Source organism: Tenebrio molitor, chromosome 3 (assembly GCF_963966145.1).
Source record: "Tenebrio molitor chromosome 3, icTenMoli1.1, whole genome shotgun sequence".
In the NCBI taxonomy this organism is placed as follows: domain Eukaryota; kingdom Metazoa; phylum Arthropoda; class Insecta; order Coleoptera; family Tenebrionidae; genus Tenebrio; species Tenebrio molitor.
Window position 1 is genome coordinate 27,923,521 of NC_091048.1, and position 27,537 is coordinate 27,951,057.

The window sequence follows — 27,537 nt, forward strand, 5'->3', positions numbered from 1 at the left end:
TCGGTGACTTGAAGTTTGAATTTGGCGCCAAATGTCAAAATTTCGTAACGAGATATTTTTCAAAAATTGGGGATTTTTCTAATTAATTGATGGAACGTTATCGACGAGATGATTCATTAGGTAGGAAGATATTCGATTTTTATCTCGAAATCGGTTCGTGTTGGGGCCAAGTTCGTTTGTCGCTCTAGCCAATGCGAAAGAGTGGAAAAAGCACTAGAAGCTGGTAGGTGTCACCTTCTGTCGCAATCATTATTAATTTTATGTAATGTCCAGTTGATAAATCCGATGTTGTGAGTTGTTTGGGGTGTCTTTGCGTGTCGATTGTTGCAGGAGTGCGTCCAGTTGCGTCCGAATTTGTGGTCGAACGTCGACATAACCTCAAAATCGAAATATGCTCCGTCCCGAGCCGTAGTGTTTATAAACAACTCGCCGCCGCCGCCGTCGCCGAACCGTCGAGTGATCGCAGTTGTTGTGTTGCAGAAAAGAAAAATATGAAACGTGGCAAGCCACAGCAAGAAATCTACAGACCTGGCAGTGGACCTCTCAGAAAATCAAACACAGGAACCGAAGAGTCTGAACCCGACAGTACCTTAATAGCGACCAAGCCCAAGCCTTTCCAGGATGAGCCCCGGTACAAGGGCGACGCACCCGCAGTGACCGAGCCCGTGACCCACCGGAAAACCCGCAAGCCCGAGCAAATGATCTACGTCCCTCGACCCGTGGCCAACGCCCGGGAGATGTCGCAAGACAACGACCGCCACTCCGCCACCAACGGCAACTACGACGACCGCTTCGGGCCCCGCTCGAAGCGCTACTCGAACCGGCGCCGCGGCGGAGGCAACGACAACAACTCGGACCACCACGAGGAGTGGCGCCAGTTCAGGCAAGGCTCCGAGCCGCGGGGGCTGTCCAACGGCGGCCCCTCGCAGCGGATGCGCGACACGCGGAGCGTCGAGCCGTCGGCCGCGCCCCCGGGCCGCGTCTTCGACAAGGGCCACCCGAAGCCCCCCAGCGGGCGGCGACACAGCACCATCGGAGTGGAGTCCGACAAGCGGCCCCTGCACAAGTCGATCAACCTCGACAAGTTGCCCCCCAGGCTGCGCAAGAAGATGCTCGAGGACACCAAGATGACCCAGGCGGGGGTCGACGACAACTGGAACGGGGCCAGCCTCACGTTCCAGGGCAGCAGCAACTACCACGTGGTCGGCAACTACCCCAACGCCTACCCCAATCAGGGCGCGTCCTACGCCAACATGGGCTACTGCACCTTGCCCAACAGGCAGAGAGGCAGAGGGCGCCTGCACCAAGAGTACGACGCGGGATCGTACAGGTCCAGGACGCCAGACCTGGGCATCTCGAGTCCTTGCAGCTCGCGCCCGCCGACCCCACCCTATGGCAGGACCAGGAGCAACGACAACCTGAACAGGCCCGACAGCAGGCCCCAATCGCCGGCCAACTACCACAGCAGGAACTACGAGTATCGCAGGAACGGCAGGGACAGGAACAACAGGAGGAATCAGTACAACGCCAGGTCCAGAGACGATCGCAGAAATCAAAATTATGAGGTGCGGGAAGAGGAGAACTGGGACGAGGTGAACGAGAGAGAGCCCCCCAAAGTGGACTACCAGGAGACCACCCCGCCCGTTTCGCCCCCGACTCCCGAAGAGAAAATCAAAATCAACACTGTCACGACCAGCAGCAATGTCATTCTGGTGAGCTCGAGGTCCCAAATCGTGGGGCAATTTTTGTTTGCTTAACTGTCAGTTACTAGGCGAATCATTTCAAATGTTTCCGCGTGCTGGTGATATTCAATTATTTACGTGTAGGTTAAAATTAATTGTTTTTACGTGGAAAGATAGAGACTCCCTCTATCTACTCCGGTCTGTTCGATTGGTATCCGCGAGTGATTTAGAGATTAGCAATTTTATTGCGATTCTAGGAATAATATAAACATTTACGAACAAAATGCCAAGCAATAATATTTATTTTGTTTTTTTAACCACCGAAAATCTCCATGGAGATACAAAAAACACAGCCTTCTGTGTTTGTTGCCAGTACAGTTTTCAAAGCGGTTACGTGTCACATAATACGGGTTAAAAAAATGTTATTGTGTTTTTTTTTTTGAAAAAGACTTGTGGAATGCGCGTGAGAAAGTAAAACTACCAAACGAAAATTGAACGAGTATTTGTTATGATGGAATTCGATCAACAAATTTGGGAGCTGGTGGGCCACGATAAACAAAACCGGAGTTAACTGTCAAATAAAAGTGGGTCACGTCTGTCAATACTAATGTGATGTTTATTTAATGAAAGAAAATTTTTACGAAAATCGTGTTTTTTGCTGGGAAGATGAATCGCGTGATGATTGGTCGGGAGGTCGCGTCAAAATTTAATCTAACCTATGTAAATTTTGTCACAACAGTGCACTGTCAAAACGACCTTTTTGACAGTTTACGGCAAATTTGTAGCTGGTCAGACTGGTATTTGTTATCTCAAAGGTATTGGTGTTATCGGAGAAATCAAATAGGAGATAAGGAAACAGTTCTAGTTTCCGTAAAAATGACTGCAATCGAAAGATTATCAAATGAAAAGTCTTATTTTTGCATTATTCTTGATCAGGTTGGATGTAAATGTATCTTTTTTGTTCGACACTGTCAGAATTTGAGAATTTTCTCCTATGTGAACGGATTTTGATAAATGTCACCACTTGTCAAAACGAAACGTCAAGCTAATTTTAAAGATTTTAAGCGATTTGGAGCCTTTAATGGGCTCGTCGAACAAAAAAACTTTGTATTCAACTCGTTTCACTCGCGTTTTAAACTGACCCGTGCCAAAAAAGCCCAATTTACACAAGAACTCGTCAAATAAACTACTATTCAGAATCTCCAGTTGAAATAATGAGGTTTTATTTTTTCATTTTAAGATGACTACTTATAGGCCCAATTGTAGATATAAAGCTTAGTTAACATCGTGTCAGCTAACAACGCAACGCGTCAAATCGGAAATCCGCCCATTTGATTGGCTGATTCAAATAAAATATTAAATATCCTCCAATCAGATCGTTGACATTCTGATAATTTTAACAACGACTTGACATCGCTTTATACAACCGGGCCTGAATGCATTTTGCAGGGACAGGAAATGAAATTCGATTTTTTCTATTGTTCAATTCTGACGCACGTCTAATAAAATTCCTCATCGAGCTTAGCTTTGTCACATTTTGTAGACGCAAAAACGCGTCCTAACTTGAATTTTCAAGGTTTGCGTCTTGTAACGTTTGAGGTAAGAATAGTATTTTCAAATACGGTCATTAATTCATTATAAATGATTGTCCCATCGTAGTTGGCGTTGAAGACCCACACAAATTGTGGATGTGCCGCCAGCCTCGCAACGTTAGACAAACTAGTAGACAGATTTCCACTACCGCCAGTAGCGCCACCTACTGGTAATACTAATCTCACTCATGTTATGGGGCTTGCGACACATTCAACTACGTCACCAACGCCTACTGCGATCATTTATAATGAGAATGACCGCAATGAGCCGCATAGCGGCGAGTTGAGGAACAAATGAGTGCTTGAAGGACCTTCTGCAACTAGTGTTTTATACTATTTTTTCTATTTTGCCGCTTTATACTACCGTGTGAGCAACAAGTACTGATTGAGTTGGCAATAAATTCTGGTGATTTTTGGTGACTTTTATGTCATGTTCCAACGAGAAAACCATTTTATTAATAAAAGATTACAAAAACCAAGACGTTTAAATTTGAAATGTATACCAGGTGTCAATATTGTTAATAAAACAAACCGAAATAGGTACAATTCACAGTCTTGAAAATTTTATGTAAAATTTTTTTTGCCAACTGAAACAGTTATTGTTGCTCACCCTGTATTTTATAAATAAAAACTTTAAATGTAGGGAATTTTGCGGTGGTTGGTGACATTTACGTGACATAATTTTAGCCGGCCATGAAAAATAGTACATATATTAAAGAACAAGTTTTATAAGGGTTGATTTGGCGCACGAGTCTCAGGTGTAGAAAACGAGCCGTAGGGGCGTTTTCTATGGGACAAGTGCGCCAATCCCCTTATAAAACGAATTTTTTATGTTATTTTTTCGAATTTGCACCCTTGTTTTAATTTTTAAATAAAAAAATTAAAATTTCAAATTTTAGGGAATTTTGTATTACATAATTGGTAATTCAAGGTAACGGATGTAACCACGTCTGCAACGGATGTTAAAAAGTAGAGTTTGAACGTTAATATTGTAAGTTTTTTGGTGTAAATGACAATAATACACTGAAATATTGATAAAAATTTTCTTAGAGATTATGAAACCACGAGTGCTTTAATAGATAGCCATAAACGACTCCCACTTGAATACAATAATAGACCTATTAGAGACGCAAATTCGAAAAATTATCTTAAGCTGTTGACAGATCTGTCGCAATTTTAATTTGACAAAACCGCATCGATCTACTAATCAATTTTCGTAACCAACTTGGGTTCCATGTTTTTTTAAATGTCACTACATTTTTCTTGAAAATTCAATAAGATTTTTACAGTTTTTTTTTAATTTTTTACAAAGTTATCTAACGGACAACTTTATGTGACGTCTACTTCTTTTGTGCCTCTCAGGCTCTCGGTGACTTCTTTTGGAATAAAACGACTTTTTATTAGCATTCGCAGATCTTTTTCCCAATAAATTCTATTGGCCGAGAAAGTTTTTAAAAATCTGAATTACATTTTGATTTTAACACTCTTCGTCAGCGTAACTGACGCAAAATGCGTACAGGAAACTGGGCGTTAAAGCGTTAAGAACGTTAGACCTCGATAAAGTTTTGACGAATCGATCAAGGTAAAAAAAATTGTAAAACATTTGAAAAAATAAGATCAGATTTTTTCCTGTATGGAAATGCATTCCGTTATCTCTGTAGGTGTGCCTTTGAAAAATTGCGTCGTGCATATTTAAACGCATAAAAAACAAATTACCATAGACACAACAAAAGAAATAAAAAATTAATACCTAATGCAACAATAATAACACAATGAATAATGCAAACGAAAGCGAGATTGGCAAAAATTTTAATTTAGTTTTAATTATTATTAATTTGATAATTGCATATCAGCAGCTCTAATCGAGCTGCGATATGTGCGACCTTGGCCGAATTCAAATTTTGTTTGTCGAATAAAGACCAGGAGAGCACCACGTGAGAGGACCGACTCGATCCGTCAAGGTTTTCCTCGATCTCGACGAAACCGTAAAATTTTTCCGAATTGCAGGACTGGAGCGAGGAAGTCGAGCTGAACGACCGCTTGGAAGCCGAGGCCTTGAGCGACGCGATGACCAGGAGCTCCTCGGTGACGAGCCTGGTCGACATCAGCGTCAAATCGATGCCGTCGAACCTGAGCAACCCCAAGAAGTCCAAGAAGTGAGCGCGTGAGTCCTTCGTCGGACGTTCGTTACCGTTGACATTTTGCAGACGCAGCGGGCGGCGCAACAAGCGCCGCAGCGGCAGCAGAGCCCGCGACGCCAGCCTGGACAACACCAGGTCGAACCGGCCGAACGACGGCTTCAAAGTGCCGCAAGAATCGCGGGGTCGCCGCCACCGCCGCCAGTCGCGCGACCGCCGCGATTCCAGCTACGAGCGGCGCTCGCGCAATCCTAGCCGCGAGGCCAGCGTCGACCGCACCCGCAGGAGTTCCACCACCGAGCCGGAGAACTGGAGGGAAGAGATCAGGAGCCGGCAGAACTCGGAAAGGGAGTGCTCCGACAGGAGCAGGAGGAATTCGGAACGGGAGGGTGACAAGATCAACGTGAAGAAGGCCGGGGTGTTGGTGTTGCCGCAGAAGTCTCCGGACGCGACGCAAGTAGATCAGCCCAAGTACCCCGAGGTGCGCAAACCTTGCCAGCAGAAGAGCCTCTTCGACCACAACAACCCCAGCAAGCCCATCATCGTCAAGTCGCAGAGCACGAGGGTGAGCGTCCCCGGGTTTTCCGACAACACGGAGTCCACGCCCCCCCAGATGTACACCACGGATCAGTTCGGCAACATCAGGCCGGGGTGGTACGACGAGAACTCCGAAGGGTTCAACTCTTGCCACTACCCCAACCTGATCAAAGACATAAAACGGGCGGACAACGAGCTCCAGTACATCATGAACTCGGGCTTGATCTTGATCAACTGGGGGACCGTCGAGTCCCTGAGACAGTTCCTCAAAGAGGCGCTCCAGTACTTGCTGTGCAAAGATTTGAAATTCTGCCAGACCGAGAACGTGGAGCAACACCTCTGGAAGATTCTCTACCACAACATCATCGAAGTGACGAGGAAAGCCATCACCAACGACCCCCCCAACAAGGAGCAGTACAAAGGCTTCTTGCTCTACTTGATAGACGAAGGCACCGGTTACTTCGAGAGTCTCCTGGACTCGCTCGAGGACACTTACAAGTTCAAACTGAACAATTACTTGGGCAACAACAATCTGGCGCACTCCAAGGGCTTGGGTTACATAGGTCTGGCCCTCATCTCAGCACAAAAATTGTTGTTGTTTTTGGGAGACCTGGGACGGTACAGGGAACAGGTGAATGAGACGTCAAATTACGGCAAGTGCAGACAGTGGTACATAAAAGCCCACGAGATCAATCCGAAGAACGGAAAACCCTACAACCAACTGGCGGTACTCGCGGTCTACGCCGTAAGTCTCGAGTATTCACGATGCGACAGTTTTTCATTTGTTTATTGTAGAGGAGAAAGTTGGACGCTGTTTACTACTACATGAGGAGCCTGATGTCGTCGAATCCTGTCCCGTCGGCCAGAGAGTATCTGATTTCTTTGTTCGACGAAAACAGGAAGAAGGTAGGATTCGAGTTCGTCATCCCAGTCTGAACGATTCGTAAACACGACTCGACTGTTTGTAAAAGAGATTTCGGAACCGAATCTGTTCACCGTTTATGGTGTTGACGAAAACAATGTGCGCATATCTGTTTACTTTAGATTAATAACATGACTCATCGTGCATGAACTCGGTTGATTAATTAACGAGAACGCGTCTTCTATTGTTCGCTGTCGTAATTTCTTATGGCATTAATTGGCCGCGGTAAAACTGAAAAATAAACTGTCGCCGAGATGATCTGTCAAAATCACTTGACGTTTTCAGATTTAATACGAAGGAGCGTCGGTATCTAGTTGGCATTGTTTGACGCAGACAAAAGCAAATCTGGTTACCATGGAAACTAGTTGATTTTTGACACTGTTATGTCAAGTATGGAAGTAAAAAGTTTGATTGCTTATTGCAAATTTTTACAGAAAACGTAATCCAAAAATTGTTATTTCGACGAAATTGAGAATAAGGTGCTTATTTTACAAAAGATTGTGCGGCAGGTAAAGTTACGCAGACAGTGCGCGGCGTCATATTTTTACTATGAGTAATGAGACTGTAGTTTTTTTAAGGAGGGTTTTTTATACCTTTTTATACGATCCAGGAGCAAAAAAACAGTCAAAGAGACACTCTGGTTACCTCACCCAAGAAAGTTTCGATTTCACAAGCCTATTTTTTAGGACAAAGATGTAATAATTTTGACAGATTACTTGGACGAAAAGGTAAAATTGTGACGACTATACTGTTTGTCATTACGGATTGAATTTTGTACAAAAATTGTGTAAAAACGTTGTAAAGCTTCTAAAGGTATGTTCTTGCAGCGTAAAACTCCTAGTCATGAGTTCGTGCTTGCGTTTAAAAAAAATATGAATTAAACTTTGAACTGATCGACTGAAGAATGTGAAATGAGTTTTGTATTTAGAGAATGTTATGGCCTCACTATTTTGCTTTGGAAAATCATTTACAACAAATGGAATAGATTAAAAATTGAATTCGAAAATAATAATTTTTGATTTCAAGGTACGATACCTATTAAATAATTCTAAAAAATGTTATTGAATTTTGACGTTAATTCTAACGGAGGTTTCACGCTATGAGAAAATTGTAAAAATGTGTCAATTTTATTCTGACAGTTCCCGTTTTTTTTTTGCAACCAACTGCCCAAATTTGACAAAATTTGCAATAGTTTCAAATAAAGAGCTCAGAACTTTAGTTAACGGCCATTTTGAACATACGAGAATTAAAATTCAAAAGTTCAGGAATTAAAAATAAATCAAAAGCTTCAAAAAGTCCAACTTTTCATTATTAGGTCCCGAACTTTATCAACGACCTTCGCATTTTTCTGATATGGGTGATTGTATCGCGCGTTCAAATGAATTCCTCGGCTGGGAAGGCGTTGGAAACCGTCAATTGTTGTGCTTTTTTAAAGCGTAGATTAATTGGAACATGTTGACAGCTAACCTAAAATTTAGCGCCATAAATATCTCACTATTTTTCTTTCTTTGCAATGTTTTACATTAAAAATAGAATAACGTTAACGATTCCTATTCTCGAAGCAAATATCTAAGGGCACCTTTTGCTAAAAACAAACATGTTTAATTGTGTCCCGATTAAACATAAACAAATGTCATTCGTGTCAAACAGCGGGAAATTCAAAATTTACACTGTTCTAAACGGTTTAATTTTTCCAACGCCTACTCAGCCCAGGATTTCATTTGAACGCGCGATAGTAATAAGTGGTACTATCAAAATAATAAATTATGCAGTGCAGCAGCGCCTACGGCTACTCAACGAACTAGAAATAAGTATGTATAAGTATTTTTCAGTTTTATCGCAGGCGTCTCTAGATGGCCCCAAAGTGTTCAAAAAATATTTTGTCCATTTCACGGAGCCCGGATTTCTTCTACCTAACAAGAGATCAGAGAATGAAATTGGAATATTTAAAGATCGCACCCGAACCAAATCGTCACCATTTAACATTTTGACTGTAGCGCACCAGACGGCAATATTAAAACCCACATTGACCCTCGAACGGAAAATACGTTTTTCCGTGTTTGCGTCGGTGCGAGTCCAACGCTTCGCTTCTTCACATTGTGTTATTCCCCGAGCTTTCCTTCCGCAATCACACTAGATCATAACTGTAGCGCACTGTCGAAGAATTCATTCATTTCACACAAACGCACTCGAGATTAGCCGATTTGCATAATCGTTTCGATCTGACTTGCATTTTTTGAGTGGTTCGTTGTAAATTTTTTTTTAATCGTGTGGGTTTTAATATGAACATGTTTCAAGTTCATTCTGTGTTAATCACGATCACATTCAATGGTAATTTCTCTCCGGACAAAAAAAAAAGTACTCATGGGAACACGAAAGTGTAGGTTCGGCGGTGAGCCGCTAGGTGGCGGGCGCGTGTCGAACTCGCCGAGAAATATATTTCTAAATTTGATCTGGTAGCGAACCACGTGACTTTTTGTTTGTCATACTCATTTGTTTGTTTTTTTTTTACATGCAGTATCTTCATCAAATAAGCGTACGTATGAGTAGTCGACCGTATAATACATATCTGGACCGCTTTGTATTCATGATTTGTTGTGTCTAAAGTAGCGCTTGTTGTCTGTACGTCTTTGTGAACTACCCGAAAGGGTACGCTTTGTGTGAATTTTCTAGACCTCCTGTACACCCCCGTGTGCCTGTCGTAGTGTTTGCTGTCTTAGATTAGCCGTTCCATTCGTGTCGAACAAACCAGAATTATTGCCCGTCGATAATTTCGATTTGATTGCATGATTGTCGGCGTCGTTGTCTTGATTGGTCTCGACGGCTCGTCTGACCCCTCTTCTGTCCGCAGTACGAGCAGGGCGAGCGGAAACGCCGCGAGGAGCGCCTGGAGAGGGCCAAGCAGCACATGAAACAAAAGGAGTCGGAGGATCCGGAGAACGCGCCCGGTTCCCTCCGCCACGAGACCTGGATCCGGCCGGACGGCGGACGTAGAGTCCACAGGACGACGAAAGCCGTCCAGGAGCAGAAGGACTCGGAGGAGGAGGACCTGGCGGCGCTGAGCAGCGTCGAGGTGAACAAGAGATTCGTCATCAGCTACTTGCACGTCCACGGAAAGCTGATCACGAGAATTGGGTAAGTGGAGGAGAGCCCCGCAGGAAGTCGCCGTAATTGCCCGGGTCGATTCGACACGGCCGACGCCGACCGTTAGGACGGCACCGATTCCCACAGGTTTGCGAAAACGGAACGCGGAGGAGATTAGATGATGATTTTTTTTTTGGCGCCCGTTATTGTTCTGACGGGTACAGTTAAGAGATCGCGGGATTAATTAGGCAGGTGGCGGGGAAGGCTGCGGAGTTGGCCCCCAGGTGGGAACGGGACGCCCCGAGGTGAAGTTTACTCGCCGAGAAAGTTTTCGTAATAAGTGACCCCAATAAATTCTCTCAAAATGCCAAAAGAGACTCCAGAACGGCCATTTTATTTTGGTGAACTGGTAAAGTTTCAAGCGGGCGGAGATTTATGAACAGAATGGCAACGGAGCTGTTTTAGTTTGGTTGAAATTGACTTCTTGATTGTTAACGGCCACGATAAACAAAACTGTTTAATTGCTCTGACAAATCTGTCGCTTGATAGTTAAAACCGTGTGAATCAATCAACGAATCAACTTTTGTTTTCCGTGACCAACTGGTCTCGCATTTCTTTTATTTCACGTAACACAAAATGGAGTAAGTGTTGTATTTCTTTTTTCAAAATTAAAATATACGCAGATACGTAGGATATTTAATTTAAAGGGACTAGGAAATGAGAAAACTGAACAGAAACTTTTGGGGGCAACGGAGAGATACGCAGGACGTTTCATTAGTAGCATTTTTCGGCGAAATCAATATTACGAGTGTACAAGCTGCTTCTTGAAACATCGACACATTAATGTTTTTATAATTGCGACAAATCGGCATTTTTTCGAAATTTCTGAGACCAAATTCCTGACGGACTTGTCACGAACCGCGCGCGGAATCGTCCGCAGCTCGGAGCTGGCTGTCGGCGATGAGATGACGTAACTCCACCATAATTGGAATATTTCTTGTGTTTTGACGTTTCCCAAGCAACAGAGCCATCGCAGAGCCCCCGTTCCCGGCACGTAGATTCGTTCCGTTCGGGTGAACCGCATAGGTGTGCGGAGAATGAGAGATGCCCGCGACCTCTTCCTTATCGGTCGACGCACCCTCGAACATGAGAACAAGACGCATCGACGATTCCGACCGTGATAGGTACCGATCGACGAAAACGAAACGTCCGGAGGAACGCGCAGAAGACGCGCGACGGCAACAACCTTGAATCTGGACTTTTTTTTATTCTTGTAAAACAGCACCGGACAATAAAAGAAGTCGTGTTCATGACAGGTACGGTTCGAAGATGCAAGACCTTACAAGTCATTTTCTTATTGTGCACGAGAACGCGCCGAGAGAACGGGCAAAGAAAAAATCCGACACCAAAAAATCGACCGGTAATCTGTGGGTTGGTGGCCGTTGTCTCTCACAAAAGAAATTTTTCCGTTGAGTTATGCTAATGGAGAGTCGTAAGTCTGTCGTTTGCCGTATTCGGGTGTGACTCCGCCAATTAGACGTATATGAATGAACTGGTGTATCACGTCCAATGATTTATTTGATACGGTGGCCGCAGTCAAAGGACACCATCAACGGGACTGTAATGTAAACGAGACATAAATTACAATTTGTTATTGGCCGTTCGTGTAGCTGTACGGTGATTTTTACCCGGAGGATCTCTGGAATGAAATAAAACGATTTGGAAAATATAGGACGAAGCGTGATTTTTACGACCCCACCCGCGGTCACACCGATCGTAACAATACAAAACCAGTGTCATTTGTTTCTGTTTGTTTGTGTTTTTTTTTTTTGGACAGTATCCAGATGGTCGAGTTACGCGGACCGCGGACTGAACGTCACTCACCCCGCGAAAAAACATCGGAACGTCAGTTGGACAACGGCGCTCGTAAACCTGTGTATTTCTGCAATAATTCGCGAATACGATCCTGCCCAAGGGTGTGGCGTTTCTAATAACAATACAGAAGTCTCGCAGGCAGATATCGGATGATGCATACACGCAATAAAGTTTATGGCGGCGTTTTACTATCCTCAACTTCAACGAGGACTTTTAACGAGGGCCAGTTTGCGCTAATTTTATTACTCGCTGACTTACATGATGACAGTAAAAATGGCGAGACGAGATAGAGTCGTACCGTTCCGGTACGCACCGAGAAAAAAAAGTTGCCGCGTCTTCAGGCGAATCTGATCTCTGAAATCTTCCCTCCAATCGAGGATGTTTTGCGTGGAGCGTTCGCTCTCGGTGTGTCGCCGTGTGGGGTCGGGGAGCGTCCTGTCGAGTGACAGGACGTACGGTCGTCGAATGCGCGGAAACGTCGCGGGGATCATGTCGATTCGGTTGCGGCTGTGCGGTTCGGTCGTCGGATCAGATAAGAGTTCGGGTTCCCGGGCCAGACTGGACGCTTCCTGTCGGTCCGTCTCCGTCGTCTTTTTTGCTCGAGAGTCGCGCCAGCGACCGGTCAAGTTATGGTCAAGAGTTGGCATACGGGAAACGGCACCACGGTTTGCATCGAAAGCCGTCGATAAATTAGCGGAATAAACGATGGGAACGGCGAGAATTATCGGATGTGTCGTTGCGACGTAACCGCACTGGTTAACCCGCCGCACTCCGGACCCGATGGGAAAAGGCTTGACGGATGCGGCGGATTTTTCCGAAACCGTCCCGCCGGCCCGCAATTAAGTCGTAAATAATCGATTTAAGAACGCGCCCACGACAATCCCAGGACCCTTGCATAATAATACAACGTCGAGAGAACGCGGAGGCGGCTCACGACGCAGGTGCACCGAAAGAAAGGAAAAGTAACGCGCGGCGGCACAACCGCGCGCACCGATTTCGCGTGCCGGGGATTAATTCGGAGGAACCGTGAAAAAATTTCACGTTGTCGCATCTACAGTTAATCCATCGGCTACCGGGGGCCTCGCGCAAACAGCAGAGAAGAGCGGATGCAGGTACCCGGAGAACTGTTAGCGCTGAAGGATTTCGAGGTGCTTCTTCGCCACTCGAAACCAATGCGGAAGCCGGCCGGCCAATCTTTGCCGAGCTCTTCTGGGCGAGCATGGTAATGCGTGATGTCGGCGGAATGCGATTCGACGTTTAAATAATTATCGACTGGTCGCGGGATAATCCCCGGTGTGACTCTGTTGCCACCGACTGTCGCTCTCCGACCATTACACCCAGGAAGATTATACAGAAATTTACGATGTGCACCGTCCGGCTATTATTATACAAACTAATGGTTGTCAGCCATTATCTAGATGGTGAGGGTTATTAAAAACTTGTTTTGTTGCCCAATCTGATCGATTCGTTGTCTTTCGGTTGTGACTGATGGACTCCTGTCACCCGGAGAGAAAAAAAAAAAAAATGTAAAACCAACAGAAAGCCTCCCGGTGATAAAAATTTCGTAAGACGTTAACAACCAAAGTCGAGTCGCAGATTGATTCGTAACTCTCTCGCCTCAATTTAAACCCGGCCAATTAAAACGATGTTTACTGAGATGCAACTGTTTTATGTATAAATTACGAATGAATAATGTATTGTATAAAAGTTGAAAAAATGAATTTCCAAAATTTCAATGATGGGATTTCTTTCTTTTTCTCTTTTATTTTTGATCGTTATATTTTTGACTTGATGATCATTGATGGCGTGATATTTTCTTTACTTCTGTAAACGATATGCCTTATTCCATAATCGGGTGAATGTCACGTGATTAATTTTGAGGAGTGAAAATTGTTACCGCATTTTATGGCATTTATTTTTATTTTCCATTTTTCCCATTTCCTTTGTAATTCCACATTTTCGCACTTTTTATTCGAGGCTTCTTGGATCTATTTATTGTTTTCTTTGTTTTTGTTAAATGCCACACCGCATATGAAGTACCTATAAAGAAATAGTTTCCCAAAGATGCGAGAACATTTTCTTCTTTATATTTTGTCAGTTATTACTTAAAAGGACGTTTTGTGCGGCGAAGATAAATCAAAGAAAAGTTTCCTGTATCTGGTGTGCCCCAGGGTTTGGTGCTGGGCCTACTTTTATTCATAATTTTTATCGCTTACGTTTTACGACGAAATTAAGAAATTCTCACATGCTGCGATAACGATAAAATTTGTATAATTATAACGAAATATTGTAGAATGCAAAGATAAAAAAATTCCCCTGCGCTGTTGGAGTTAGAAAAATGAAATCTGTGAATTGAAAGAAGTGCATCAGAATATATCTTTCCAATATAATTTGTACCAATTATAAAATAATAACAATACAAACGTTATGTGGTCACTTAAAGGACAATTGTTACAGTTGTACGAATCAATCTACGAACTGACTTTTGTTTTCCACATCTAATTAGCCTCCTGTGGAGAACACGTTGGTGAGAAAAAACACCAGCGATTATTCGTATATGTATTGTAATCGAGCGGCCGCCATCAAACGCCATCTTCGTCGGGGTATCTTCATCCCCGCCGGTCCATTGTTGAATCGGACGCTTATTGTGGAGATGTCTGAGCTTTCGCCTCGAAAATTGGTAGCTGACAACGCTGTCAGTTACATAAATTCTTGACTAATCAAATTACCGACCGCGCACAATGCATAATACATGAATTGTTACACGGCCGTCTCTGATACCGACATAAATTTAAATGCGCCGAACAATCGGAATATGCTAAATTGGATTCATCCCGGGCCACCGTTCTTCGCGGGTTCGCATTCAAACGTCACTCGCGAGCTTTCCCTCGACTTTTCCCACAGACACAGATCCGCATCGTCGGTCGCGGAAAAAAAAAGAACGCGGACTCAAGGTCGTCCGAGGTCGCTCCTTCATATATCATAATCGGTTGACGGCGTCTGACAAAAATAAAATCGGAAACCGCTAGTTTTGATTATGCGGTACAGTTACGGTCACCTTTCGGTGGAATGTTGGTGTTTTTTTTTTTTTAAATTTTTAATATCGTTTCGATTTATTTCAGGATGGAGAGCTTCCAGGAGGCCGCCATGCAGATGCTGAAGGAGTTTCGGGCGCTGTTGCAACACTCGCCGGTGCCCCTGCCGTGCAACAGGTTCCTGCAACTGCTGGCTCTCAACATGTTCGCCATCGAAAGCACCCAATTGAAAGGTGATTTTTAACTCGGGTACAACGGCCTTAAATAAACTCAACAGAAGAAGTCTCTTCTCCGCTCCGGAGAGTCCGAATGCGAGCGGCGTCATCGCGCGTAACCCCAACCGGTGACTCATTCCGTATGAAAATTTATTCATAGCCGGCCAAGATAATCACCATTTAATAAATCAATCGATCCGAGTTTTTCTCGACGCCTCCCTGCTCTATATTTAGAAGTGTTAATGCGCCCCGAGACTCGTCGCTTCTTTTCTTTCGCTTTGTTGTGGCAACCGTCCACGAGAGGGTGACACTCTCGCCGCCCAAAAACTGCCAAGGACGTCGACACGCGTCGCGATTTCGTAACCGTTCTTCTCGACGTAATTAGGGGGGCGTGCTAGTGCGTTCGATGCGTGTACGCATCCATCACGTCACGATGGATACGTGAAAATAATTGCGGGAGGTCGACGGACGAAAATTCCATCGTGCGAGCGCGTTGCACCGGCTCCGCGGAGCTTTCCTCCAGCGACTTCCGCGGCGTCCGGGAAACGCACCCCGTGTGCAATTTGCGCGATTTCGCGCCTCCATCCGGGCCACTTCTGGGCGAATCGTGCGATTCCGCGATGGAGATATCAACGTCAGGTCAAGGTGCATCGGAGGCGGATTCAGAATAATGCGAGCCTGCGGCGATCGGCCGGAGAAGAATAAATCTAAATGGGGAACTGAAATTTGTTTGTCGTAATTCGTTTCGGGTCACCACTGTTGCGTGTGGGAAAATCGTACCAAATCGACATTTGTTTCGTCGAGAAACTGTAAAAACAGCCGTGTTTGCTCGAGAATTGCGTCGCGGCACATATTAATATCGCGTAAAAAATGACTAACTAGTTTTTCAAATGCTGCAAGAATCTAGTTGCGGACATACTGTTCAAAAACCTAGTTGGAAACACGAGTGTTGACATCGATTTAATTGACTCGTCAGCGGATGCACTCGTTTTTCTTGTCGCATGTCTAGCGAAAAGACACGTGTTAATTGACAATTATTTTAAAAGGTTTTCGAAATGTTGAAATATGTACAGGGTATTTGACGACGGAATTTAAAATGCAACCCACAATACATTTGCAAAGTTAACGTGGATATTTATTTTCGTCATTCGCTTGGTGTGTCAAAATATGTGCTTCTTTCTACTATCAAGGTTTTCCATTTCATCACGATTCTTCTTATAAGCAAAATTTTCTTTCTGGCAAAAACTTCACCAGAAAGCCGGAATTCACAAAAGCGGGGACGAATTGAAATGTCCTTTTCAAAAGGCAAAAAAAACTTTGTAAATTAGAAAAGATGCGCTTTATCATTTTGTGCAACTTCCTCGTGTCGTTTCATTTATCCTTATAATTTTCTCAGGCTCGAATCGTTAAGATGAATACAATTTATGGGATGGGAAGTTGTTTCTCGAGCATAACTGATCGGCCACAAGTGTATTACCAATCGAAGAGTGCATCAAACAGTTCATTTGACCCCGCATATTTTTGGAAACGAAAATTTTATTTAAGTTCTCAACAATGAAATATCAAAATAGATTTTATTTTGGACCGTTTCGGCAATACATTTGCGATTTGGTCCGGTGTCGAGCGGCGCTCCCGGACCGGAATGGAGCGCGTTCGTGCAGAGGAGGAAAAAGGACATTTCCAGCTCGCAGCAGGTTTCTCGTCCGATCGTTCCGGTGCAATCTGTTTAATTAAATCGGTTACAGTTAGAAGAGGCGATATCGAGAAACCTCCGAGTCCGGCTCGCGTTCTAAAGATAGCCCGTGTGGCACGCAGAAAAATGATTTGACGTCTCTCCGAGTCGAAACTGTCTTCTGGTTCTCTGCCTCCGCACCACGTCCGTGCTTCTATTTGCGGCTGGTTTTTCTTGTCGCGTCCTCACGTTTAATTTTAGATCTGCATCCCGACCGGTTCGTGCCGATCCACGTCGCCCCAGAAGTCCGCCCCGGTTTCCGGCGCGTCCGCCCGGAAAAAACCTCTCGCCGTCGACCTTGCCAAGGTCGGCCGAGTTGAACACCCCCGGTCGAGAGATAACGGCCGCGACATGTCGCACCGCGCGTTTTTTCCGTACTGTTATGCCAAGGCCGCGATGGACCCTCCGAAGAAGAGGCGACAACGACCGTGGAGCGATGGCGTGGAACGTCCATTGTCGGTCGGCGGCGGGGCAGGGGCGGCCGAGCAATAACGAGAGCAAAGTGAAGAAACGGCCTCGTAAAAGCTGCAAGATCGGCCAACGTTCGGCCTTGAAACGGCCTTGGCAGGGGTCAATCGGGGACAAAGCGCGGCCTCCGGCTCTCGGATGCGAAAACGTCCCGTCCCCGCCCGCGCCACCGCCTCTGAAGACGACGACGACGACGAATTTCTCGCGCGACACGCGCCCCCCGGGGGGTGGGACGGTGCGAGCAAATTGGCTCGGCTAATGAGGCCCGAAGCGCACCAGGTCGGTCGGCGCCAGCTCAAGAATGTCCGATAATTACGCCACAGAACATCGTTCTGTAACGGACGTGTTTCGCCATGTTTACAAACCGAACGCAGCCTACCCGGAGGCGAAGGCCTCCGAGCTGTGGCACACAATTAGGCCGTTTTTTACGCGCAAATTAACGACCGACAAAAACAAATCGGATTCTCGGAATGCCTCTCGCGACGTAAACAATAATTACGCTCCGCAGATCCCCAGCTCCAGATGCAGGCGGGCTACAGGTCGGAGCTGCAGGAGCGCGCCCTCGTCGTCTCCCTCCAGATGTTCAACCTGATCCTGGAGCGGTGCGTCTCGCTGCTCGAGGAGAGCGGACGCGATCACCTCGCCGCCCTGCCCCAGGACGTCCACGTCCTGTTGCCCGCCGTCAAGATCTGGTGCGACTGGATGCTCTGCCATTCGTCCGTCTGGAACCCGCCCCCGTCCACTCAAGACTTCAGGGTCGGGTGCGTCTCCACCACGTCCCCGTCGTCCTTTTTCTCTAATTGTTTATTATTTTTTAATTCGTTCAGGACCCCGGGTGACGCCTGGGCCCGACTGGCCACCCTCATGAATCTACTGGAGAAATTGGACCAGACGACGGCGTCGGCGCTCGTCTCCGAGCACCAGGAAGGTAAATAAAATGAGTGCCCATCAAACGAAATTACCGATCAGAATCAGTCGTCAAACTGTGGACATGTTAATTAAGTTAATAACGAACGATACAAACAAGACGAAAATGAGTTGAATTAGAAAATTACGACGTTGGCAGGGACTAAATTAAAGTCAAAGGCAGCCTCGTATCTTATCGTTGCAACATTAATTAATTAACAGTCCCATTAGATGGTGATGGGATCAGATGGTCTTGTAATGAGTGCATAAAATGATTGCGAACGCGTCACGCACGGACTGATTCGGAATTAACGCGAACTAACGGGACTTTTCCGTTTCGATCCGCGTTTCGGACGAATGTGGATATTTTGTTGTCTCACGTTGAGAAGGAAACGTCCACTGAAATATTTGCAAAACTCGAAACGATGCTGTCTTTTTTTTTTATACGTACAACGCGTCCCAGGAGTAATAACATTTTCATGAATGATTTTATTTCAAAATCGCTTCTTTATTTTAGCACTTAACGCCCCATAAATTAACGAGCCTTTGTCCGGTAATTTGTCCCAATGACAATGACCGTGAAATAATCGTTTTGTCATAATCAAGTACACCCACCGTGTTTTTAGAATATTTCTCTGCGCGCTGCGGTCGAGGCAGAGAGATAAGAACGTTAATGGCGATGGTTTACGTTTAATTCGATGATTTAGAAGTGAATAGTGAACACGCAGACATTGTGTTGACTTATGGTGAAGCTTTGTGCATCTTGTGGTGCAGCATCATCGAGATCCTTGTAAGGTTGCGGCCCACGAGCGTGGTTTACCACGTTCTGAGCAAATCGAAAACGTCGAAGAAATGTCGCGAAATACGATTTGGAGAATGCCAAAAGTACAACAAATGCGTCCGAAGAGTGAAGTTTTTGCAACGATTTACCTCGGAGTACAATACGCACGACACACATCTGGACAGGCGAAAATCCTCACGCTGTCAACGGAACGCAATTTGCAGCAGTGCTTTTTTTTTTCTTTTTACGGGTGGAAAATGCTGCAACAACAGAATATTTGCGAAAAAATGGAAGAATTATTTCGTCGCCGCCTTCAACGTTGTATGGAAAATAACTCGGCCAGTTCGAACACTTCTTGTGATTAATTCGTTCAATGCAAAAGCTGAAGCAGACGATTTTAAAGGAAGACTTCGAGAAAGATGCAGCGGCCTTACTTTGCTTTTACGATGAGGCAAGGGGGCGGAGACCCTCGGTAAGTTGCTATATTAATTGTGGCTCGTAAAAGACAGACGCAGCAAGTATTTTTTTTTTGAACATTAATAATTGGTGGATTTTTACTCTGAGCCTCTAATTATTGCAATTATTTTGGGAAACGTTTTGCAATTATTTCAAGTATGGGCGTTTGATTGGGGTCTTTCTTGTTGTCAGTTGTAGCTTGTTGTAATGATCAATAAACAACGACCATAATATTCTAATTACAGATATTTGTTTGTTTTTTTATATTTTTTTTGGTAAAACATGTTTTCATTTACTACCATCATTCCCATTTCACTCTTACGACCCACCACTTAATGTTATTATAACACAGCAAGTTGTAGCAAAAAACAAAAAATAACTGCAACTGAAGGGTTTAAGAAAAAGTACCTGAACATGTCGTTGACGTTGCGACTGACGCGTTCTCTATTACCGGTCGAAATTAATGTACATATTTCTGGGACACGTTGTATATACGCGAGAGTTCGTGTTTCCTGCGTGGACTGCGCTACGTACAGGAAAGTTTCCACTCGGAGTGAATCAACTCTGCCATAAAATTGCCGCGGTGCATTCGACCATTTTTTTCCCATTCGTTAAGGATAATTGTGGAGAATTTGAACAATTTTTTAACAATCTCGAGAGGAAGCTGTGCAAAACGAGCATCCGATATCGTACGATGAGGAGATGCCGGCTCTCAAAAAATGGATTCCGTTGTTTGAATTGAGGAGATTAACGAAAACGGTTTCCGTTTACGTGGAAAATGTTCGGGACGCTTTGAATTCTTGATTGTTTGAAGACGTTCGGTGATTGTTCAGAGTTTTCGGGGGAATGCGGCGAAAGGTGGAGAAAATTGAAAAATACGAAGCGAAACGAGCTTTGCGATTCTCATTTTGCCGCCGTCTTAGCTGTCGATTTTTATCCAACACGGAAATAATTAGATTGGGTTTTAATTTTTTCTTACCGAGGAAATAATTTTAGACGAAGATTAATCGAATTGAAAAATTGAAAATTAGGAGGTGCGGGAAAAGTTAAATTCCGAAAACGGTATAAAACATTTCACTTAAATTTATTTCTATCCTGTAGGACTAAAACAAAATACAGGGTGTCTCAAAATTCGCGAATTCCAAATTCAGAGCGTTGTAGGGGATCACTTCAGTAGTCCAAATATGGAAACTAAATTTAAAAAATCAGGACCCCCCCTCCACACACACACAAAGATACCTTGGTCTGAAGGTGCACTCTTTGAAGTGCGTTTTCTACAAATACAGGCTGAAAAGTTCAGTGTTTACTGTTATTTATGGTGTAAATGATTATGGAAAATAAAAACAATTTTTTCAAGAATAGCTTTATTTTGGAGTAAAAAAATCTTTAATTTTTGTAATTTTTCTTAAAAATGGAACGGCAACGTAGCTAGAATAGTATTTTGTCACTGTGGATATGAAGGCTGCTATGTATTGAACAAAATTAAAGTGCTTATATTTTCTTCAGGAAGAGCGATTTTTTTTTTCTAAGTATTTTTCGAGTTCCACTGGGTCCTTCCCTACCACACTCTGAATTCGGAATTCGCGAAAATTGAGACATCCCGTATAAAAAGATTAAATATTACCTTATAAAATAAAATTTAAAAAATAATTGTATGTAAATTTCGTTTTCAAAATTTGAAGCAAGCTTTTGACTTTCAGCGGATTACTTAATATACATTAAGGCAACAAAAAACTAATGCTACCTCATAAACATTTATTTTACAGACAGTAACAACGTCGCTGCGTTCATGCGCGCAAAATTCCCACTTGTAAAAAAAAGTGCACAAATATCTGTTTGAATTCCTGCTCATTACTGAAACAGAAACGTCAAGGGAGAATCATTAGACGCTAAATTTTGAAATAATTAAATGTGACTTCTGAAAGCAGAATGAATATTGGATGTGATAATATGGAAATAAACGTTTAATTTTTCGTAATTCTCTTGAAATATGGTCGGTGCAGCAGTCAATAAACCTGTCAGATCTGTTCCCAAAACGGTCATGATAAATGCAATATTCGCGTTTTATTTATGAGATTCTCGTGAATTATTTTATCCCTCTGGCTGGCACGGTGACAGTAAAACGGGTGGAGTGGTAACTTTACACCGTCGCAATTCCAGATTTTATCAATATCTCGGATTACTTTTTGATTTGTTTTTTTCGGTTGGCGATTTGTGAAAATCGTCTTCGTCAATCATACATCTAACGGCGACGCGAAAAGATAACCGTGCACTGACAGACAGGTGTGCCGAAAATGTGGAAAGTGTCGAGCGCTTCGATTTCGTCGAAACCCGAAATTGACTTGTCGACCATCGCTCTAAAAATCCTTTTGTGTCGAATTTTTTCCCAACACGGAACGGCGTTTTTTTTTCTCTCGTTCCTTCAAAATCTCCTGCCAGATCCGAGAACGAATCTAACCCGACAGTATAATTATACGTGCAGACGAACTTTTTGCGGTTGCGTTCTCGTCCGAGCCGCACGTATCTAAATTGCATTTTTGATTGTTCGTCGTTCCCGAATTGGGCGCGGCCAATTTGGACGGCTTGCAATTTCGGCCCACGTAGAGATCTCCCGAAATAGAAAGAAGAAACAAAACAACAGCAAAAAACAAAAACCGATCATTACAGGTTACGAACAAGTGAAGCTGCCGGAGGACAGCGTCCTCAACGGATTCACGCCCTTGATGGTGAACGAGCCGGACGTCAGCTACGCACCCAAGGATCTGGACTTCGAAGTCGCCCAGTTCGCCCTGCGGATGAACAAGTTGTTATTTTTCGGTACGGTGTTCCTGTGCGGGCTGGAACCGCCCGTTTTGAAGCTGGAAATCGAGGACGACTTCAGGGAGTACGTCTCGGTGGTGTGCACCTCGAACAGCAGGGACTCCCCGGTCGCCTCCCAGGATCTGGTGAGTGAATCACCCGAATCGCGACGAACGATCGAAATACGGAAAAGAAAATTTTCTTTTTTTCCAAAAACAACGTACCTTGCGAAAGTTATCTATGTTCAGGAAACATTTCAAAAATTGTTTTTTTTTTAATTAATGTTATGCCGAGGTAAAAATTACAAAAAATAGTAGATTATATCATTGAGAGTAGAAGTGAGCCTTTTTGTGCTAAGCCCAGAGATTGACGACCGAGGCGAAGTCGAGGTCGCCAACTGGGCGAATGTAGTTACTTTTTTTTGCGCTCCAGAAGCAAATCTATTCGAGCTCTACAGCTCCGCCCCTTCGTCAAAGCTTCACCACCTGGTGCATATCCTTATCTTTCGTACATTTTAAATTATCCGTTTTCGCCAAGGTTCGCAACAACGACGTCCTGATGGAGAGCTTCAGCGACGAAGAGGAAGAGGAGATCTCGAACGGAGGACCCGGTGACGAGGCCCCGTCGGAGGTGCGCGAGTTGCTCTGCCGAAAAGTGGAACTGGAAAGGACCCAGAGACGACAGGAGTTGCACAAACAGCGTGTGAAGGTAATCGCACGAGCCGCGATCGTTAAAATCTCTAATTGACAGCGAAACTTGTTCGTTCCCTTGGAGTTCGTAGAGCGCGGTGCGTGACCGATCCCCACGAATTATTTATTATTATATAACCCGGCCCGCGATGATTCGATTGTGCCTAATTGACGCGAATTCAATTACGTTCGTCCGGATCAATTTTGCCGATCCCCCGTTTTCTTTTTGCAATATGCCAATTTCATCGCAGCGGTACTCCATTGTTGCCGGCTATTCTGTGAAGTTCAGTATGTTATTGGAAAAAGTCCATAATAGCTCCTTCAAGGAGCCGTTAGATCGTGAAATTGAATAATTCGCATAGCGTGTAACTGTAGTCGTGGTGGATTTTTGTCGGCGGCGAGGGGCGCCGCTCCCATCTCGCCGTTTCCTCCGACTTTTTCGGCGGCTCCACCGTCGAGACTTTAGGTCAGTGGGTCCGGGTTGCGATCGATATTGTCCGCGCGAGGTGCATCCGAATTCCGGGGCGGTCAGGAACCGTTGCGGGCCGTGGGAAAGCGTGGGCGTGCATGTTGCACGGGCACTTCCTCGTGCGACACACACACACTTGGACCTGTGCCAATCTACCGGTCGAGAGCCGGCCGGATGATTGGCGGATCTCCCGCACGTGTACCGTTACCGTCGTCTCTTCGGCGCAGACGACGGCATTCCGCTGCCGTCGAACCCGACGACGCAACAAACAGCGGACACATCCCCCGAGGACGGCGATAAATCTCGGCGAAACATTGTCGTCGCCCGACCGTTCGCGGAAGAGCCGGAGGTGCGGCTCTTCTGCCTCGAAACTCCTGCTCTGAACGCCAATTCTCTCCTTTCCCGCAGAAAATCCTCAGCCAGGCGGTGGTGAGCGTGCACATCGAGGTGCGCCCCAAGTACCTCGTCCCCGACACCAACTGCTTCATCGACCACCTGGACAGGATAACCGCGATCACATCGTCGCACGTCTACGTCCTGATGGTGCCCATCGTAGGTAAGCTTCCGAGAGAAAAGAGTCGAAAAAAAAATCGGCATTGTGCGTGCACCTGTCGCGAGTGCATTGACATCGACAGAGGCGCGTACTCACTTGCACTTTTCTTTCAACTTCGTGACGGCTCTGCGTAACTCATCGTTTTGTTCGATTGCGGCAGTGCTCAGCGAGCTGGAAGGTCTGAGCAGGGGCGGAAAATCGCCGACGCCGTCGACGAGGAGCGCGCTCGACCCGCAGCACGTCAGGAAGGTGGCGCAGGCGGCGAAGAGGGCTCTGGTGTACCTCAAAAGCAAGCCGCCGGCCGTCAAATGCGTGACGACGAAGGGGGCGGTACTGTCGTCGACCACCTTCACCACGGAGGACGACTCGATGATGGACGCGACGTTCAAGAACGACGACAAGATATTGGCCACCTGTCTGGTGCTGAGCAAGGGACACAGGGAACAGCACGCCGTCGAAAGTGAGTATCCGGAGGGTCGGGGGTGGCGGGTCGTGGGCGGTCGAGAAGCTTCCACAGAAGCGGAGTCTTTCGTATTTTTCTTGGGTTAATAAAGGATGTCGAAAAAAAAGAAAGCCTTTGAAACTTTGATGGATTTTTAGCTGGTGATAAATAATAATAATAAATAACTTCTACAAGTTGGCAGTTCTGAATCGAGACTTGTTGCATTAAATAATTAATCGATGTGGATAGGAAGAACAAGATTTATTTTAGTCAACAGAAGGACCGATACTGTCATTTGAAGTATGTATAAAATAAAAATTTGACAACGGAAATCGTGGCACACGTTTTCCGTGAATAAAGAAAAAAGAAACTCAGATGCTAACAATCGCTTTTCAACAGTTCTAACAGGATCAGGTAATGTGAGCATCCGATTTGGGTTTTGTGAAATCTGCAGCTTAGAGTGACTCGAAGTACCACAAAAATGCATTATTTTTCTGTAAACATTTTGTATAAAGAGAGAAATAATACAGGTTTAATGTTGTCACCTTGTGACACTCCTAAGATGTTTTGGCGAAAAAGTTCTTTCAACAAAATCAAAATGAAAGTATTTACTTATACACCACACAATTTAACAAAAAATAAGAGAAGAAAAAAGTGAAAAAAAAAACGAGAGCAACAATTTTAAACAGGTGAAAATCGAAAAATTATCTACAATCAGCAAAAAGTCAACTGTAAATAGCAAGATCCAAAATATACACAACGAGCAGTTTGAAGAAATCTCCGGAAGTGCAAATCATAGAAAGAAAACACATGTGAAAAAAAAATTGCAACGATATACATACAGGGTGTAACAAAAATAAATGCATTAATTTTAACTGGTAATAGAACTCATCAAAAGGAACAACTTTTCTCTCTGCCATTTTGGCCAAAAACGTTGCGTAATGGGTCAAAAAAGTAGGAAAGATTTTCCTAAAACCGTCCATATCTCCAAAACGAAGCTACCTAAAAACGTGAAACAACCAGATTTTTACGAAGTGGATTTTTTGCTATACGGGTAAATTTGTTTGAATTTCGATTTCGGCGTTAAAACACGTCTTCTGGATGAAAATGGACGTTTTTTTCATATTAGCGCTGATCTCAATTAGCTAATTCATTATGTAGTGGCGTAGGGCTATTTTAGTGACAAATCTCTCAAAATTTTTTTTTGGAATTAAACATCCTTTTTCGGCAAAATGGTAGATAGAAAAGTTGTTCCTTTTGACGAGTTGTATTACCAGTTAAAATGAATGCACTTATTTCTGTTACACCCTGTATTTACATATACGAGTGCCGCCATATTGAAAAAATAAAAAGTCTGTAATAAAACATTCTATAAACTTAATAGTCTTGACTGAAGCATTTAAAAATAATGTGTACCTAAAATGAATAATTTTATCAGAAAAAAATATTGTCGCACTTTGATGGGAATAATTTATTTTGGTCTGATTTGTCTAGCTCACATTGAATTAGTTGGACACGATAGGAAAAATACTTTTTGGTCAATTTTATCAAGATTAGTGTACAGCGACGAGTGGTAAGCAAAATTTAGTACTGGAATAAAGAAGCAACTTAAAAAGGTTCTTCTCTGTTGCCCTTAAGAAATGATGAAGAAGACTTTTGCAGTTTTATGACGAATTATACATTTTCACTAGAACGAGTCTTGTTCTTCCTTTCTTCGTCCGTTTATTATTTATTAAAAAAAAAAAAATTCTTATGGCTTGTCGTTAACCTTTGACTAATTTCGGACGCTTCAAAGCAGCACCGCCGATCAACGGATCACCACTTATAATTTCTTTATTACTGCATACTTGACCAACATGAAAAAAAAAGAGTCTAAAATTTATTCAGTAGCGTAACGTGTGTCTCGATGTGGCGAATTTGTAGATGAAGTCATCAGCAAAAGTACTTTCTTTAAAGAGATTCAACCGACGACATCGTCGAGAGACGAACAACAGGGGTCTAATGTTGCAACCCTGCGACGCTCCACGTGAAGTTTTTGACGAAATTAAAACAGTATTCCTCGCACTAATTCTACTCACTTTTTGCGTCATTCTAAAATATTTTCGCTTCTTGATTCACATTTTTTTTACTCGTGGAGCTATTCCAAACACCGTGATGTCGCCGTAAAATAATCCGATCGATAAATCGCCTCGCGAATTTGATTTTTAGACATTAAAGCCAACCATCTGTGGACATTCAAATTTATTCAAATCCGTCGACATCCGAGAAAATCGTAAAGTTGGTAACGGTAACACGGATCGTGTCGTTTATTTTGCAGACGACGAGCCGAAGAAATTGGTGAGCGAAGTGGTCCTTCTGACGGACGACCGCAACCTCCGCGTCAAGGCGCTGGCGAGGGACGTCCCCGTCAGGGAGCTCGTAGATTTCATGCAGTGGGCCGGACTAGGATGAACCTCGAAGAATCCAAGGCGCTAATACGAGCAGTCACTAGCAAAAAAGGGGCGAGATCTCGAGATAACGGTGAGGAGAGCCAGTCAACTCGCCGCCACCCTCTCACCTCTAAAGCGACTTTTATTTACAGATTTATGACCTACGTACTTCTCACTGCTAGACAAGAATTCATGTACTTGTTTAAGTTAAATTAATCGTTACTGTAGTTTGTTTCATTTAGCGTGGGGTTTGATGTCACCTTTTTAACTGTTTTTTACACGTTCTCTCGATCGGGTTGTGAGATGTTGCATTCCTCGTGTCCCCCGATTAGGTTCTTTCTTCACACGCACACAACAACAACAACAACACCACCAACACAATCACAACCGTACATAAATTAGCGCGCCGTGCCATTTTTAATTATCTTTTATTTATGTAATCCGTCATTTTATATACACAGTATTTTTACCCCCTCACATCCTGGGTTTTATTTGTCCCTAGCACTAGCGACATCATGTACTTATTTTAATTTCTTTTCTTTTTTTGTATATATCAATCTATTACTGTAAAACGAGACGTTCATCCTGTCCCTGATGATTTTTTTTTGTGTTTTTTAACAACTTACTGTATCTAGGATTTATACGAGTAAATTATATGAACTGTTGTTAATTATTGCAATTGTTTTGCTCAGGAATTTATTGTAAATAAATAAATAAATAATATGATTACGTA

The 27,537-nt window shown here is 44.0% G+C and overlaps 1 protein-coding gene across 2 annotated transcripts; it reads left to right on the forward strand.

Moving 5' to 3' along the window:
• The first annotated feature begins 74 nt into the window (after positions 1–74).
• Smg6 (Smg6 nonsense mediated mRNA decay factor) lies at positions 75–27,537 on the forward strand. 2 transcript variants are annotated; one of them, XR_011158140.1, is made up of 15 exons: positions 75–120; positions 481–1,712; positions 5,282–5,430; positions 5,482–6,694; positions 6,745–6,855; positions 9,723–10,006; positions 14,953–15,098; positions 17,789–18,041; positions 18,108–18,208; positions 22,091–22,368; positions 22,760–22,930; positions 23,789–23,936; positions 24,094–24,393; positions 26,693–26,895; positions 26,957–27,537. XR_011158140.1 is itself a non-coding variant. In XM_069043057.1 (14 exons), the coding sequence occupies exons 1-14, from the start codon at positions 90–92 to the stop codon at positions 26,824–26,826; spliced, it is 4,551 nt and encodes a 1,516-aa protein (XP_068899158.1). In that variant the 5' UTR covers positions 75–89; the 3' UTR covers positions 26,827–27,537. The 2 variants fall into 2 exon arrangements, 1 of the variants encoding a protein (XP_068899158.1); XM_069043057.1 differs by having other exon boundaries at positions 26,693–27,537.